The sequence below is a fragment of the Bufo gargarizans genome, chromosome 6 (genome assembly GCF_014858855.1).
Source record: "Bufo gargarizans isolate SCDJY-AF-19 chromosome 6, ASM1485885v1, whole genome shotgun sequence".
Taxonomy (NCBI): Eukaryota; Metazoa; Chordata; class Amphibia; order Anura; family Bufonidae; genus Bufo; species Bufo gargarizans.
In genome coordinates, this window is record NC_058085.1 from 269,986,881 (window position 1) to 270,004,454 (window position 17,574).

General features: G+C 46.6%; 1 protein-coding gene across 1 annotated transcript in view; it reads left to right on the plus strand.

Annotated features, from left to right (window-relative positions):
- LOC122942136 (peroxidasin homolog) overlaps positions 1-17,574 on the plus strand; it is a 68,919-nt gene that overhangs the window by 38,817 nt on the left and 12,528 nt on the right. Inside the window, exons 6-15 of the mRNA XM_044299632.1 lie at positions 166-237; positions 323-492; positions 714-831; positions 8,737-8,906; positions 9,182-9,454; positions 10,408-10,524; positions 13,632-13,790; positions 13,879-13,981; positions 14,140-14,297; positions 15,776-17,279. Of these exons, the coding sequence (XP_044155567.1) occupies positions 166-237; positions 323-492; positions 714-831; positions 8,737-8,906; positions 9,182-9,454; positions 10,408-10,524; positions 13,632-13,790; positions 13,879-13,981; positions 14,140-14,297; positions 15,776-17,279 (2,844 nt within the window). The remainder of the gene's footprint in view (positions 1-165; positions 238-322; positions 493-713; positions 832-8,736; positions 8,907-9,181; positions 9,455-10,407; positions 10,525-13,631; positions 13,791-13,878; positions 13,982-14,139; positions 14,298-15,775; positions 17,280-17,574) is intronic.

The window sequence follows — 17,574 nt, forward strand, 5'->3', positions numbered from 1 at the left end:
CCATACATTTACATAGGGATGCAGCAATTGACCACATTCCCCGACTTACATGTATGTGTAAATGTGGGAAAGGGTTAAAGGATTTACTGTACAATGAAAAGTTTCAATTCCTCACCAACTCTGCTTGCTGTCAGTGAACCACATTAATGTTTTGACTGCTTCCAGTTTCTTGCACAATAACCGGATCACCAGGATTCAGCCCGGAGCATTCTCTAAACTTCCATCTCTCCACCGGCTGTAAGTGGTAGTTTTATATGATTCTATTGTACCATGACTGATGTGATGAGAAGCTTATTGGCTCCTGACCCTTCTGTGTGAACAGACGCCTGGACTCCAATCCCCTGTTCTGTGACTGTGAACTCATGTGGCTGGTGGATCTTCTCCGTATGCTCACAGAGAGGAGCAGCACACACACAGCTGCGATGTGTGAACATCCTGTCCACCTGCGAGGGACGTCGGTGAGCTCATTATCTAAGGACCAGTTCAACTGCGGTTAGCCATCAGATTTTATAATATATTGATATACTTATCTTGCTCCTCATCCAGGGCTTCCTGGTTCATAAATAGAATTTTACTGACACATAGGCTGAGCAGTTTTAGTGAACAAATTGGTAGAAGGTTGGATGATATTCCATGTGGCTGTGAGTAGTGGTTCTCTTCTCCGATGGTCACTTGGTTACTTGTGAATTTGAATTGCACAATTTCCTTTTCAGAGGTTCCTCGTATTACATCAGAACCTAAAGATGCAGATGTCATTCTCGGGAACACTGTCTATTTCATCTGTCGGGCAGAAGGGAACCCTAAACCTGATATTGTATGGCTACACAACAAGTGAGTCCATCCGGTGGATTGTGCACTGCATGGTGGTATGGCACTGTATAAGTGCGCTGTATATCAATATATTTGGCGGTATTGTATGGTAATATTTTTCGAATGGCAGCATGCTGTGGTATTATTGGGGCACATTGTGGTACTATGTTTATGGTATTTTTCTCGCGTATAGTAGTAGTATCACTCTGATACTGTATTTATTTGTGCCTTTTGTACTTGTATTGTTAGGGCAGTGGGTTTTGTGCACTATATGGTGGATTTTGGACACCATGTGATGTGGGGTTTCCATGGCACTGTTATTTTGGCACTGTGTAGTTCTAGCATGGACACTTGCTTAACCCCAAAAAGGATGACACCTGATGCCACACACCCAACTCCACTAGGCCTTGCCCCATCTGAGCTAAGCCATGCCCCTCTCCCAATAACGTTCCATGCAAGAAAAAAAAAAAAAAAAAAGAGGCAGCGGGCCCTGAGTGCATGATCAGTCACAGAGTGACATGTTGGTCGTCTCTAGTGACTGACTGGGGGTGACAGTGTAACGGTCAGCAGAGGAAGAGACCGTAGAGCAGGACTCAAGTACAGTGCAGCAGACAAGGAGGCTGAAGTAGAAACCGGCTTTATTAAAAGAGAACTCTAACTGCCGGAGAAGCAGATTTACAATATGAACAGCTTGGGAATTCACAATAAAGATAATGGAAATTTGCATAAAGAACACAAATGAATCACAAACACAAGTACAGACAATAGCAGGCTACTCTCTTCTAGGTAGTCCTATCTGTCCCCGCTACCCGGGGTGCACCTCTACGGTGCACTAAACTAAATCCTATTCCACTATGCCCTAGCTCAGGTTAGCATCAGCGCACTCACAGTTCGGTGTCCGCACATGCAGGCAGGTACAGTCTGGGTCCCGATCTGGTTGCTTGCTTGCTTGCTTGCTTCAGTGTGGCTCAGCTCTGGCCTCTCTTTGTAGTCTCTGTAACTCTGGTTGGAGATAATCAGCAGCTCTGGACGTGTAATCAGACAGGGCCTGGAATTCACTCACAGTTCCTCTGGTAAGTGCCTCACACTACAGCAGTCTCTCTTCTGCACCAGGAAACATCAGCTCAGTCAGGGAGCAAACACACTCTAATGTCCCAGATACGGTGTCACAGCAGGCAGGGAGAAATCGCTCTAATCTTCCCTGTGGATCTCCCTCTCAGTGCACAGCGTCCTTCTTCCTGTGTACTCAGACACCATCAGCCCAGGCTCTCTGCTCAGCCCGGGAAAAACACTTAACTCCTTGTCCTCTGGAAACAACTCCTCTCACTGTCCTACTCAGCCACAGTGGCCTCTGGTGGCTGGAGGGAAACATGACAGTCTGCTATATATATATATATATGTGTGTTGGAAATGTTGCTGGATGATCAGGGCTGCCTCTTACATGCCTCCCCACTTAAAGGTGGCCGTCCTCGGCCTTGCTATATAGTCCATAGAAATAATGGTTAATGTAACTTTTTATACAGCAGTACAACATTGTCCACAATACATACAGGTGGACCAAATGAACTCATCAGCAGCGTACCTGTTTGGTGGAACCCCTGCAGTAAGCCTACTGGATCTCCGGAGGTCCTGGCTATCTGTTACGACCTGACTCTCTCCACTAGGAACTGCCAGTCTGGATTCATCCACCACAATAGGAGGTTCGGGTGTGTCCGAGGGCCCCTCTCCATTACGGGCTGGCAATGGTTCTGTGACAGTGCCTTGATCACCTGTAACCTGGGAGGCTTCTTCAGTGTTGGGAGCAGTCCACCAGTCTTCACCATAATCTCCATCAGAGATAACAAGTTCTGAGTATGGGGCAGGAGGAGGTGTCCTCTGAACAAGTGCGGGATCTTTGGACCGGCATGGCCGTAACATATTCCTATGTAGAGTCCGTGAAGCAAATTTCTCATTCTCAACCTGCACTTCGTAGACCGGACCATTAGGGTACACTCTCTTGATCACTTTATACGGCTGTACTTCCCAACGCTCACTCAACTTGCCTCTGGGACGTTTCTCTCGTACCAGTACCCGATCCCCAGGCTGCAATGGAACCTCCTGAACTGGAGGACGGTCTGTATGAGCTCTCTCCTGTAACCGCTGACCTGCCAACCGACGAATGGTCTGGAGACGCCGACGGTGTTCTTTCACCCATGAGGTGTTTGATCGCTCTATTAGGTCTTCTGGCTGTTCTAGGTTTAATTCCACGATCTCTCGACCAGCCCTACCGAACAGTAACATGTATGGGGTGTAACCGGTGGTGGTGTGGACATGATTATTGTAAGCCCAGACTAATTCTGGCAGGTAGTCAGGCCAGTGTGCCCTCTTGTCTTCCTCTAGTGTCCTCAGCATTTGCAGCAATGTGCGGTTAAAGCGCTCACAGGCTCCGTTTCCTTGGGGATGATAAGGAGTTGTCCTGGATTTTTCAATGCCGTACAGTCGATGTAGCTCTTCCATCACTTTTCCTTGAAAGCACGCCCCTTGATCTGAATGGATCCGCTTTGGACACCCATAGACCCGAATGAAGTCTTGACAAATGGCTCGTGCAGCGGACTCGGCCGTCTGGTCCCGAGTTGGGGTGACTACTGCAAACTTGGAGAAGTGGTCGATCATGACCAGGCAATACTGTGGACCTCTTGACGATTGTCCCACAAGAAGATAGTCTATCATCAACACTTCCAGCGGTTCTGTGGTCTGGATGGACTGTAGGGGTGCTCTCTGTTCTGTACTCTTCGTGAGTTCACACACTCGACACTGTCGGCAAACTTCTTCAACTGTGGCCTCCAGTCGCGGACAATACACATAACGCTGCAGCCACTGGTATGTCTTGACTGGCCCGAAGTGAGCTCCAAACTCATGAGCCTCTTTGGCTATCTCCCGTGCCATTCTTCTGGGTATCACTACCTGCCACCTCGCCTCTAGGTCGGCAGGCTGTTGCCACTTGCGGAACAAAACAGCTCCATGAACTTCCAGTCTGTCCCATTGATGTAGAACGGACTTCATCTCGGCATCCAGATCAGTCCTTTCTTCTTTGTTGGGTTTCCTGCACTGGGTTACCCAGCTTTTCATTTGCTGCAGTCCAATGTCTTCATCTTGCAATCTGCCCCATTCTTCATTAGTTCTCCCCAATGCTTTGGGTAGCTTACGGGCCTCCCCACTTGTCTGGGCCGCGACTGTTGGGGAAGCGAACTTGCGGAAGTCAGGAGTTTCATCTTCTTCCTTTTGTTCATCCATATCCCCTACTGGAGTTTCAAAAGTGACCCTCGAGAGACCATCAGCATTAGTGTTCTCTGTAGCGGAGCGGTAGCGAATTGAGAAGTCATACTTTGCGAGGCGAGCCGCCCAGCGTTGCTCCAGGGCTCCCAACTTGGCAGTACCCAGATGGGCCAGGGGATTGTTATCCGTCCGTACGAAGATCTTAGCTCCTGTCAGATATCCTGCAAATTTCTCCGTCATAGCCCACACCAGGGCAAGGAGTTCCAGCCGGAAGGAACTGTAGTTATGGGGGTTTCGCTCCGTATCTCGCAAGGATCTACTGGCATAAGCGATCACTCTCTCATGTCCATCTTGTACCTGCGACAGGACTGCCCCAAGTCCGTAGAGGCTGCCATCAGTAGCTAAGATGAATGGTTTATCAAAATCGGCATAAGCCAAGATGGGGGCCGATGTCAGGGCTTCTTTCAGGGCCTGGAAGGCCTCTTCCTGTTTCTGTCCCCAGGGGATACTTTGGCCCTTGGGTTGCCCAGCCGTTCCTCTCAACAACTCATTCAGAGGGCCCGCTATTTTTGCGTAGTCTTTGATGAACCGCCGGTAGTACCCAGTCAGTCCCAGGAAGGCCTTCAACTCACGCAGTGTTCTCGGCACTATCCATTGTCGTATTGCAGCCACTTTGTCTTGGGACGGGAGCACTCCGTCTTGGGACACCCTATGGCCCAGGTACTCGATCTCCCTCTTGAAGAGATGACACTTCTTTGGCTTTACCTTCAGGCCATGGGATCGCAGTCGCTCGAGTACCTGCCCTAGCCGATTCAAGTGTTCTTGAAAAGTAGCAGAGTATACGATGATATCGTCTAGGTATATCAGAGTGGCTTCAAAATTCAGGTCTCCCAGGCATCTCTCCATCAGCCGCTGGAAGGTTCCAGGGGCATTAGTCAGTCCGAATGGCATCCTGTTGAATTCAAATAACCCCATGGGGAGTATGAATGCTGTCTTTGCCTTGTCCTGCTCAGCCACTGGTACTTGCCATTACCCACTTGCTAGATCCAGGGTGGAGAAGTATTTGGCTCGTCCTAGAGCCGTCAGAGACTCCTCGATGCGTGGCAGAGGATATGAGTCTCGCGCAGTGCAAGCATTCAACCGCCGGTAATCCACACAAAATCGAATAGTGCCGTCCTTCTTCTTGACAAGCACCACTGGGGCTGCCCAAGGGCTCTGGCTTCCCCGCACCACTCCGGAATCTATCATCTGTTTCAATAGCGTCTTCACTTCCTGGTACAACTTGGGCGGAATCTGTCGATATCTCTCCCGAATTGGTGGAGTGTCCCCCGTCGGTATATCATGTGTGATAGCATTCGTGCAGCCAAAGTCATCTGCGTGGCGGGCAAACGCAGCCTGATTCTCCCACAGCATGGTTTCAACTGCTCGCTGTTGGTCTAAACTGAGAGCCTTCACATCTATCTCCATTTGACCCAAGATGGTTCCCCCATTCCATTCTGGGGTCGGCGCCTCTTCTGCACTGGCAGTAACTGCCAGGGTCCAACCAGCATCCCCTACCGGAGCTAGAGTCACTTCTCTCTGACTCAGGATTTCTCCCTGATGTAGGTACACACGAGCCAGTTCCACCCCTGGCGTCAAGGGAACTTCTAGATATCCCACATTCACAGCTCTTATGGGTACTCGTCCATTCTGGACCACTCCCAGTGTCCGAGCCACCAGGACGTCCTGACCCAGCTCTCCTAGGCCTGTTGGTTCAACGAACACCTCCATGCCTTCAAGATTACGGAAAGTTCCCACGGGTAACGTCAGCATGGTCTCCCGACCAGGGGGAAGGGTGAAGGTAGCCTTTCCTGGCGCTCGGATCGTTCCCACCGCCTGGTGTGCTGGTACACTTTTCTGTGTTCCACAAAAACGGATTAGCCGTTGAAATGCTTTCTGGGTAGGTTTGTGCGGGGTGGCTTGTTTCCAGTAACCCGGCCCCCGTTTGGTGAACATGATCTGATCCAATTCTCGCAGGATATTCATGCCCATTATCACCGGCACATCTTCTTTGAAGGTTTCGGGGACCAACAAGATACCTTTCCGCCCCACTTCCTGTCCACATAGCCGTACATTCATCCACACGACCCCTGTGACAGGAATCTGTTGTTGGTTAGCCGCTGTAACCCGGACCAGTGTCTCTCGTTCTGGCTTGGCCAGCGCTTGAAAGTAACGGTAGAAGAATGACTCGGGCATAGTTGTCACTTGAGACCCAGTATCCACTAAGCAGTCGACAGGAACACCTTCGAACTCAGCTCGTATAGTGGGGCACCCTGCGACCAGGTGTTCGGAGCTTTGCTGGGTAACTTGGCTCTCCACCTCCCCTGCAGTACGCCCCACTACTGCAGGGGTCGGTAGTTTAACGGCGGCTCTTGGCGTCCAGCTGGATTATTCCGACACTCTCTGGCGAAATGTCCTAGATCTCCACACCGCCAACACTGTGCCCCTTGACGGCCCACTTTTTGCCTGCGAGTGGGAGGTGCCCTCAGAGCTTGGCTGGATGGCCCCACTGAAGGGTAATGAGGGGCTTGATGGTATGGTAAACTAGCATAAGGGCATTCGGGTGTAGGAACCCACGGAGTCGCCTGATAGGTTTGTTGTCGGGCTGGATAGGCAGCCTCAGTAGTATGGCGCGACTCTATCCGTTTCTCCAGGTGTGTCAACTTTTCGTGCATGGCACTCAGGGAGCTCTGCAAGTCTTGTACCACTCTGACCAGGGCTTCCTCATTTCTTGTAACCCCGGGGGGTGTAACGGTCTGGGTCCGTATTACTCCAGAGGCATAGCCGTCTTCTTTGTTTCGCGTCACGGCCTCTGCCAAAATTTGTCGAAAGGTTAGGGTAGGGTCTACTCTGACTCGTTCCCGCAGAGCCTGTTTCAGGGGATTGCTGTAGAGCCCCAGAATAAATTGTTCCCGCAGTATCCGGTCTATGGGTCCCATGCCAGTAACCCCATCTGCCTCTTTTTTTTGTACCTCGGCCAACACTTCCTGTAGGGCTGTAGCGTACTGAGAGACACCTTCGTCTTCCCGTTGAATCCGGTAAAAAAACTTCGCCCGGAGGTGCCCTGCACTGGCTGTTTCCCCATATATTTCTTCCAGGAATCTCACCATCTCTTGCAATGTATTGCGCGTGGCTTCTGGTTGTAGGAGAACATTTCTTCGGGCCTCACCCTCGAGAGCGGCCAAAGCAATTTCTACTTGTAGTTCTGGGCTGACATTGTAAATCCTAACAGCACTCTGTAACCTTGTCACCCAGTCTGACAGTGTCATGTTCTGGCCATCAAATTTGGGTAGCAAGTTGAACAACGTGCCAATAGGAAGGGCCCTTGCAAGGGTTCCACCATTGCCTGAGGTACTCACATTAACATCATGCACATTGCCTTCAGCCGCCTCCATCTCTGTGACTGTACCCTGCTCGCAGCGCCACTTGTAACGGTCAGCAGAGGAAGAGACCGTAGAGCAGGACTCAAGTACAGTGCAGCAGACAAGGAGGCTGAAGTAGAAACCGGCTTTATTAAAAGAGAACTCTAACTGCCGGAGAAGCAGATTTACAATATGAACAGCTTGGGAATTCACAATAAAGATAATGGAAATTTGCATAAAGAACACAAATGAATCACAAACACAAGTACAGACAATAGCAGGCTACTCTCTTCTAGGTAGTCCTATCTGTCCCCGCTACCCGGGGTGCACCTCTACGGTGCACTAAACTAAATCCTATTCCACTATGCCCTAGCTCAGGTTAGCATCAGCGCACTCACAGTTCGGTGTCCGCACATGCAGGCAGGTACAGTCTGGGTCCCGATCTGGTTGCTTGCTTGCTTGCTTGCTTCAGTGTGGCTCAGCTCTGGCCTCTCTTTGTAGTCTCTGTAACTCTGGTTGGAGATAATCAGCAGCTCTGGACGTGTAATCAGACAGGGCCTGGAATTCACTCACAGTTCCTCTGGTAAGTGCCTCACACTACAGCAGTCTCTCTTCTGCACCAGGAAACATCAGCTCAGTCAGGGAGCAAACACACTCTAATGTCCCAGATACGGTGTCACAGCAGGCAGGGAGAAATCGCTCTAATCTTCCCTGTGGATCTCCCTCTCAGTGCACAGCGTCCTTCTTCCTGTGTACTCAGACACCATCAGCCCAGGCTCTCTGCTCAGCCCGGGAAAAACACTTAACTCCTTGTCCTCTGGAAACAACTCCTCTCACTGTCCTACTCAGCCACAGTGGCCTCTGGTGGCTGGAGGGAAACATGACAGTCTGCTATATATATATATATGTGTTGGAAATGTTGCTGGATGATCAGGGCTGCCTCTTACAACAGAGGCCTTAGACTGTGGCTGTAGCATACGCTCACATGGAAAAGGAGGACACTCAATAGTCTGTCCAGGCCTTGCGCCAGGAAACTGAACTATCCAGCCTAAAGCCGGCCATTTGGATTTTTGGTGGTACTGTTTTCAATACTGTGGTACTTTTGGGGCTCCACGTGGTGATATTATTGAGGCACTCTAGGATACTTCTTTCTGTACTGTACTGTGGTATTTGAGGCCACTCTGTTGTACTATTTGAGCAGTGTATGGCGGTATTGTCAGGACACGGTTATTGCACAATGTATATCCTTTGTTATATGATTTCTTCACAGCAATGAGATTGATACAAGCTATGATGGGCGGCTGAATCTTTTACGCGATGGGACCCTAATGATCCACAATACACAGGAATCTGATAAAGGCATTTATCAATGTGCGGCCAAAAACATAGCCGGAGAGGTGCGCACGCCGGAGGCCATTCTACGGTACTCCGGCAGCTTATGTGAGTAACTGGAGACTAGGAGATTTACTGATACAATACCTATACCTATACCTGTGTCTGGGAAAAGGTGGGTGACTACCAATATGAGTTATCACCCAGGTTTCCTAAAGTCTTCAAAATGATATGGTCAGGTTTGCCATTCAAAAGTCAGAGATAGCTGTGTGCTAACCCTTGTAGAAACTGCAATGGTGGCCATATTGGTTGTCTCCCCTTTGTTTTCGGTTAGTGCCTGCATCTTCGATATCTTGTTCAAGATGTGTCTCTTTTTCTCACAGCAAAGCCGTTTTTTATAATTCAGCCCCAGAACACAGAAGTCTTAGTGGGCAGCAGCGTAACGCTTGAATGTGGGGTCTCCGGAGATCCCCAGCCACATATTACATGGACCACAGACACAGGAGATCCTGTCTCCACTAATGATCGCTTCACCATCACCAGCTCTGGAGGCCTGTATATTCAAAATGTCACCTTCTCTGAACAGGGACTTTATTGGTGTCACGCCAGCAACAGCGAAGGCTCCATACAGGCGTCTGCCTCTATTATTGTGCAAGGTAGAAGAAGCACAAGCGTCTATTCATAAACTTAAGCTGTTATATTGGGATTGCTCAGTTTGGAGAATGTCTTTAAAAGGGTTTTCCAACATTTAGATACTGATGACCTATGTTCTGGATAGGTCATCAGTATCTGATCGGTGGGGTCCGACACCCGGGACTCCTGTAAGCGCCATGGCCTTCTCCAGCGTTTCCTAGCCCAGTGACGACATGTTTATCGGTCACATGGCCTCGGAGCAGCTCAGTCTCATAGAAGTGAAGGAGGCTGCGAGTGAATGTGTTCTGTGCTTGGTAAGCTGCAAGAAGACACCGGCGCTCATAGGAGTGCTGGTGCCTTCTCAACACAGCTGATCAGTGGTCCCGGGTGTCAGACCACCATCGATCAGATACAGATGACCTATCCAGAGGATAGTTCATCAGTATTATAATGTCGGAAAACCCTTTTAAATTAAGCAGGTTCTCCTGCAAGTACCTGATCACATACAGTATGTTACTTATTGATCACTGCTTAACTGCTGTTGATAAAAGGGGAATTATCTTGGTTCTTGGCGACAGACAGAAATTGTCCCACATCTGCTAATGTGGGTGCACCTAGAAATTGTTGTAAACTGTGCCAAAAGTCGGCAAATTGGAAAATTTTTGCCACATCTAGTTCATCCAACCAATAGGTGGTATAAAGTCAGACAGAAGTGTCTATACCTACACCGTCATCCAGCCTGAGCCCCTGTGATAAATCTGGTGCAGGTCTAGACACCATCTATAGGATTGGGGATTGGTTAAAAAAAAAAAAAAAGGAGGATGGAGGTTGGACAGTTCTTATATTGGCTCCTCCTGATTACTTGTTGCCCCTGCAACAAATTGTGGAAAAATTGTAAAGTTCAATCAGGTACAGTATAAAATAACTACTTTACTGCTGCAGTATAATTACTTACTGGAGTAATCCATGTTTCTAGAAGTGCAGAAGTTTACTGTTCTTCCCAGTGACCAAACCTTAACTGAGGGTCAAGATGCCCAATTTCCATGTTTTGCAAGCGGGCACCCAGCTCCAGTTATAACCTGGACTAAACAAGGTAATGGCCTCATCCTTTCTCATCTTGATTTTTTGCAAGACTATAACAATTAAGATAATATTGTGCTCTATTAGGAATGATGTGGGATGTGGAAGTCAGTGGGATGCACTAATAAAAATCTAATTGTACAGCCAGCTTTGGCATCAGACCCTATATCTAGATGAGTGCCATGCTCCGAATCCCCAAATAACCAGTGGAGTCTTTCTTAAAGGGGTATTCTTTGTTATCTTTTGTATAATAAAAAGTTATACAAATATACTTTCTGTATTAGTTGCTGACAGTTAAAGATCTCCACTTGCTATTATTCAATAGAGACCTTCTTTGCTTACATCCAATAGATAAAAATTTGCCCTGGTCATTAGTGATGAGTGACATAGGCAATCTTCGCTTTTGCTATATTTCACAATAAATTTGTGAATTCTAGAATTCGTGATCTCCAGTCATTATTGTCGTGATTGCCCAAATCGGCACTAATGATGCGCATATTTTTTGCGCAATACATGCAACTTTACATTTTATCAGGTCTGAGTAGATATTTCTGTATTGTTGTGACATCACAACAGATAAACAGTAATTCCTATCGCACTACCTAACACCCTGCATTGGAACCTATCAGCTACACTATATCACTATCTAACCTACACTGACTATCTCCCCCTAACTATCTGTATTATACATATACTGTATGAGCTAACTATCTAATGCAATTGGATAAGAAATAGGATCCAGGTGAAAGCACAGAGCAGAGCAATGTCACTGCTCTCTCTCTCAGAACTGCAAAAAAACTGCAGAAAATGGCTGCTAGGGAGGTTCTGATATAGTAAGGGGTAGGCAACTTTCCTATTGGTTGCTAGGGATGTTGCTAAGCTCTGACAAGGATATTGCAGCCTTCTCATTGGCCCACAAGCAAGAAGGGAGGTTACTGATGAAAAAAAAAAACTAGAATATTCGCAATTACGAATATATAGCACTATATTCTACATCTTTGCGAATTCTCAAAGTGCCGATATTCGCGATAAAAATTTGCGATTACAATATCCGCGATCAACACTACTGGTCATGTGAAGGTCAAACACGTTTTCTTTTATTTTTTTATTTTTGTTCAACAAGACGCATCTCTGATAATCACACTGTAACTGTAATCAGCATTACAAGTGTGAAGCAACCTGAAGTGGGAGTGTTGGGAGGAGGTGGTAGTAGTGGCACTGATATGAGGGTAGTGGTTCATGCTGGGAGGAGTGGTAGTAGTGGTACTGATATGAGGGTAGTGGTTCATGCTGGGAGGAGTGGTAGTAGTGGCACTGATATGAGGGTAGTGGTTCATGCTGGGAGGAGTGGTAGTAGTGGCACTGATATGAGGGTAGTGGTTCATGCTGGGAGGAGTGGTAGTAGTGGTACTGATATGAGGGTAGTGGTTCATGGTAGCTGTCTTCATTCTGGTGCTCCCTGGGTCTGTGCAGTGAATGGAGGGAACATCCCATCTTCCCTCGGGGCACTCCCTGAGTTCTGGATTGTGATAGATGTGGTGCCCTTGATGTTAAGTAGATGAATGCAAGGCAGGACTCCCTCTGTGTGAAGGCAATGCAATGGTGGCAGCAGTGCTGGTGTTGGATGCGAGGCAATAAGGAAGATAGTGTAGGGTAACAAGTCCAACAAGCTTTACTGAGGTATTCCTAGCAATCAATACTTGTGAGGATAAGGTCAGTCTCTCCACATACACCCACACACAATCTTTTAAAGGCTGTATATGGGAAAGCAGACTGTATAGTAGCTCTCTATTAAATCCAGACAACTCCCCAAATTAGCATAATGCGTTCAAATCCATAATAAGTACTTTAGTTCCCACACCAGGGTGTAGATCCTCAGTGGGTAGCTAATCTGTTGTAAAAGCTTTATGGGTGCTGGAGGCAATTAACACCTTCCACAAGCCGTAGTCCATAGCCGAAACAAGTGTTACATTTGCTCTCACACACAGTCCCTAAACAGTCTACGGATTCCTTACTTCTATTTCACAGAGGTCTGGCACTTGTCCTCGGCATGTAGAAATAGAGAACCTCTTGTAATGAGTGTCACAGTGCATAGGCACATGCAGATCCTCACACTTGGGCTGCCTAGGCTAGACTCTCTGGCTGATGCAATCAGACTACACAGCATCTCCCTCAGAGGAGACAGGTCCAGCCAGCCACCTCCTGTACGGGTTCACAATAACCAAGCTGTTTTTCCATATCCGCTCTTGGAATCACATAACACAGCAGTGAAAATACATTAACGCCTTTTACAAATACATTAACTTGTATCAGTGATTTACTGGGTCACTTCAAGTGTGTGGTCATCACGTGACCAGGACAGATTCTTACCTGCTGGAAGAAAACAAAGAGGGTTAAAATTCAATGACAGCAAAAACAGAGATATTGAAAATGTGAAGCACTGATATGGAAAGTATATTGAAAGATTGTAGACATTTTGATTCCGTAAAGCTTACCATTTATTTGCTGAAATTGTAATATTCCTTTAATTAACCCATCATATTGACATCTAATTGCTCTATAAAACCGCTGTCCTCAGCTGCTCTCGGCTTGGGCTTTATGCCACAAATTTTAGGACTGAAAGCCCCCAGCAGGGTATAATGCACATGACACAGCACAGTGTCCTGAAAAGACTCCATTTGAAGTGAAGTCATGTGGTGGAAGACAACTAGTGTGTAAACCAAATGTCTGCTAAATCATTAATAACTAGTGGACAACCAGCCAACACTTCCAAAAACATAATAATCTTAAAGAGGATCACTTTTAGATCAGTGGGGCTCAAACCACTGTGACTTCCTCATATCACAAGAACGGGTGCCCCCTAGTATGAATGGCGCAGCAGTCAAGCATTTGCATTGCCACGCCACGCCACCCCATTCATCTCTATAGAGCAGCTGGAGATGGCCTACTAACACAAAAAACACTGGTCTGACCATTATCATGTCCTAAAAATTGTGTTTACTTACTACTAAAGGATATGGCCATGTATTAGCCTACAGAGCATGGCCACTACTGTGTGTACATGTAATATACTACATTCCGAAATTAGCTATTTTTGAGATTCTATTCACTTCTCATCAGGAGATGAATTGCCAAATGATGGAAGGCACATCATTCAAGAATCAGGGACTCTCCGAATCCTGAGGGTCAGCCATGGTGATGGGGGCCAGTATGAGTGTCATGCTACAAGTTCTATGGGGGTGAACTCAGTGTCAGTACAGCTCTACGTACAGCCACAAGGTAAGGTTGTCCAGTCTCAAAGAGTGTATTCTTCTTGTATCTTCAATATCAAACTCTTCATATAATGGCCACATCTGTTTTCTGTCAGACATGGTGCGCTTTGGAGATGCTTATGTGGAGATGTCCTTACGAAAGGCTATACATAGTGTCAACACCAGCTTCAACTCTGCTCACAGGCATCTGTTCAGCTGGTAGGATACAAGTTTCATAGGCATCTCAATGGGTGGATAATTGCATTTTGAAATTTACATCTTCTCTGGGTGGGATTTATATCTGGAGCATCTGCCGATCAGGTTAAATGACTGTCCTATCATTCATAGAAAAATCTGGCTTGAATTTGTTTGCTTAGGCTCCCCAAATCTCCCAGCGACCTGATGGCACTTGCTCGTTATCCCAGAGATCCTCAAGCTATCGAAATAGTAAGGGCAGCAGAAATCCTAGAGATGACGCTACAACTTATAGAGGAACATGTGCAGCAAGGACTTCCTGACGATCTTAATACTACAAGTAAGTGAACGATATATAAGAATTCAGTCCAGTAAACATCTGATGAAATAAAGTTCCAATAATCCAGAATATGTTCATCTTTTTCCTGTCTCAATATGGAAACCATCAGCAGACGAGGAAACAATCAGCATGAGTCATATAAAAATAAAAAAATAAAGTAATTGTAGTACTGTTGTATGAAGTGCTACCATTGGGTAACAGAGCAGAATCCACCTGACAACGTTTTGTCACTGTGGCCACTGAAGTATGTGGAACTGAGAATTAAATTCTTACATTGAATTTGACATTATTTAGCACAATTTTATCTATTTTTAAATACATAGATTTTGAACGTTGACAGTTTTTTGGGTCTCATCAACTCATCAAAAATTTTCCTGGTACAGGGCCCGAAATCACTTTACACAGTTCTTGAGTTACCAGTACATCATAAAATTCAGGCTTCTGGAAGTTGCCATTAACACAATTCCAGCTGTATAAATGTGTATGTAAGGAGCTTTCTCTATTGATGGTTATAGGCAGTCAGAATCTCAAAATGTTGTTTAAAGGGGTTCTCCGGGCTAGGCCATCAATATAAGATCGGTGGGGGTCCAACATCTGGCACCCCCACTGATCAGCTGTTTCGGACAGCAGCTGCGCCGTATTAAAGCTAATCTCCTATTTACCTGAATTGGAGCTGAGTCGCATAACCTAGCACGGCCACTACACAGTGTACAGATCTGTATCATATCTGTACACTGTATAGTACCCAGTGCCGCAGGAGCTCGAAACAATCTGATCATCAGTATCTGCAGCCTGAAGAACACCTTTAAAGGATAACTGTAACACTTAGACCCTAATTTCAATTTTCATATCTGTAGTTACTAATAACATGATATTCCAGAATCAGTTACTATTAGACTGACTTACCCCATATTAATTAAGATTCAGCCCTTAGCAACCAGTCTGCATAAAACTGCAATTTCACTATTCAGTTAAGATGGCCGCCACTGCCCTCACCCTGAGGCTAATCCCGCCTGCCCTCACTAGCCAGTAACAATAGCCCCTCAAAAGTGTCAGTAACCACAGCCCTCCCCCCTAAAGGGTTAATCTCCTGCAGCACAAAGGGGTCCTCTTACCACATGTTGCTTTCATTTATACACTGGGCAGATGGCAGATCTCCCTTCCCTGGTCTGCACTGCTTCGACTCTGCATCGTCCCAGTCTGCTGAGTGAGGGAGCGTCTGCCAAGAAAAACATAGCTCCAACCCACAATAAAGATGTCTGGTATCATTTCTAATTGGAGAGCTGCGGGTCCCCCTAATGATTTGGGCTGTTAGGCATTGTTCAATTCCTAGATTGGTCAGCCCACAACTGGTCCTCCTTATCTCACAGTCGGTTCATAGTGCTGAATGTAGTCCTCTGGTGCAAAGTATCATTGGTGGGTGGGCATTCTCTTTTCAATAACTATATGCTTATTTTGTGTATGAAATGTTTCTACAGGCTACCACTACAGCGAACTGGTCTCCCCTCACTATATCAGCAAGATCGCCAATTTGTCTGGCTGTTCTGCCCACAGACGAACTCCTAACTGCTCTGATCTCTGTTTCCACCAACATTATCGCATGCATGATGGAACCTGTAACAACCTCCAACATCCGACATGGGGGGCATCTCTCACTGCCTTTCAGCGTCTTCTTAAACCCTCCTACCAGAATGGATTTAATCTTCCACGTGGACTTGGAGCCACGGAAGGGTCAGGAGCTTTGCCTTTACCGTTACCGCGTCTGGTGTCCACAACCATGATAGGTTCAGAGACCATTACTCCAGATTCTCAGTACACACACATGCTCATGCAATGGGGGCAGTTCTTGGACCATGATCTGGACCAAACTGTGCCAGCACTCAGTATGTCCAGATTTTCAGATTCTGCACCTTGCAGCCAAGTTTGCACCAATGATCCTCCCTGCCTTCCAATTGATATACCTAACAATGATCCACGTGGGAACAGTGGACAATGCATGTTCTTTGCTCGATCCAGTCCAGTCTGTGGGAGTGGAGTGACTTCTCTTCTTCTGGATTCTGCTTATTCTCGAGAGCAGGTTAATATGCTGACCTCATACATGGATGCCTCAAATGTTTATGGAAGTACGGAGCAGGAATCCCGTGAGCTGAGAAATCTTCGTAACCAGAAGGGTATGCTAAAAGTTGGCCAAGTGGTACCTACTTCAGGAAAACACTTGATGCCTTCTTCCAGTGGACCTCCGACAGAGTGTATGAGGGATGAAAGAGAAAGTTCAGTTCCATGCTTCCTTGCTGGAGACCATAGGGCTAATGAACAGCTTGCCCTCACCTCCATGCACACAGTGTGGTTTCGGGAACATAACCGTATTGCTGAATATCTGCTAAAAATTAACCCTCTCTGGAATGGGGACAAGGTCTACCATGAAGCCCGGAAATTAGTAGGTGCTCAAATGCAGCACATCACCTTTGAACACTGGCTTCCTAAAATCTTTGGAGAAATTGGTCTGAGTATGTTGGGAGAATACAAAGGCTATGACCCTAGCGTCAATAGTGGGATCTTTAATGCTTTTGCCACTGCTGCCTTCCGATTTGGACACACATTGATTAACCCAATTCTTTATCGATTGAATGAAAGTTTTCAACCAATTAAGCAAGGACATCTCCCACTGCACAAGACTTTCTTTAGTCCCTTCAGGTTGATCCAGGAGGGAGGTATTGATCCAGTGCTTCGGGGACTTTTTGGGGTACCTGGAAAGATGAGAGAACCCACAGAGCTGCTGAACTTGGAACTCACAGAGAAACTGTTTTCTGCAGTACATACTGTGTCCTTGGATCTTGCTGCAATTAATATCCAACGTGGCCGAGACCATGGTATTCCTCCCTATAACGACTTCAGGGTTTTTTGCAATCTAACATCAGCCCAGGACTTTGAGGACTTTAAGGAAGAGATCAAGAATCAAGATATACGAGAGAAGCTTCGTAGGTAAGAAACAATTTTTTTTTATGTTTTCAAAATTTCATACCATGATTGATATAATACCATGAGATATAGAAACAGGTTTCCAGTTATGATAGTTTGAGAAAGTAAAGGCCTAAAAAGATATGTAAAGCATCACATAATGGCCACCTGGCGTGGCTGCTACATGTGCACTCCCTAGCTTAGGACATTATTACAGTTCCAAATTTAATGGTGTACAACACTCCACAATGGCTTTAGTGGGCCTAGAGATAAAAATGTCCCAATGGTCCAATTAGCCCTAACCTTGGCCAACCATGTC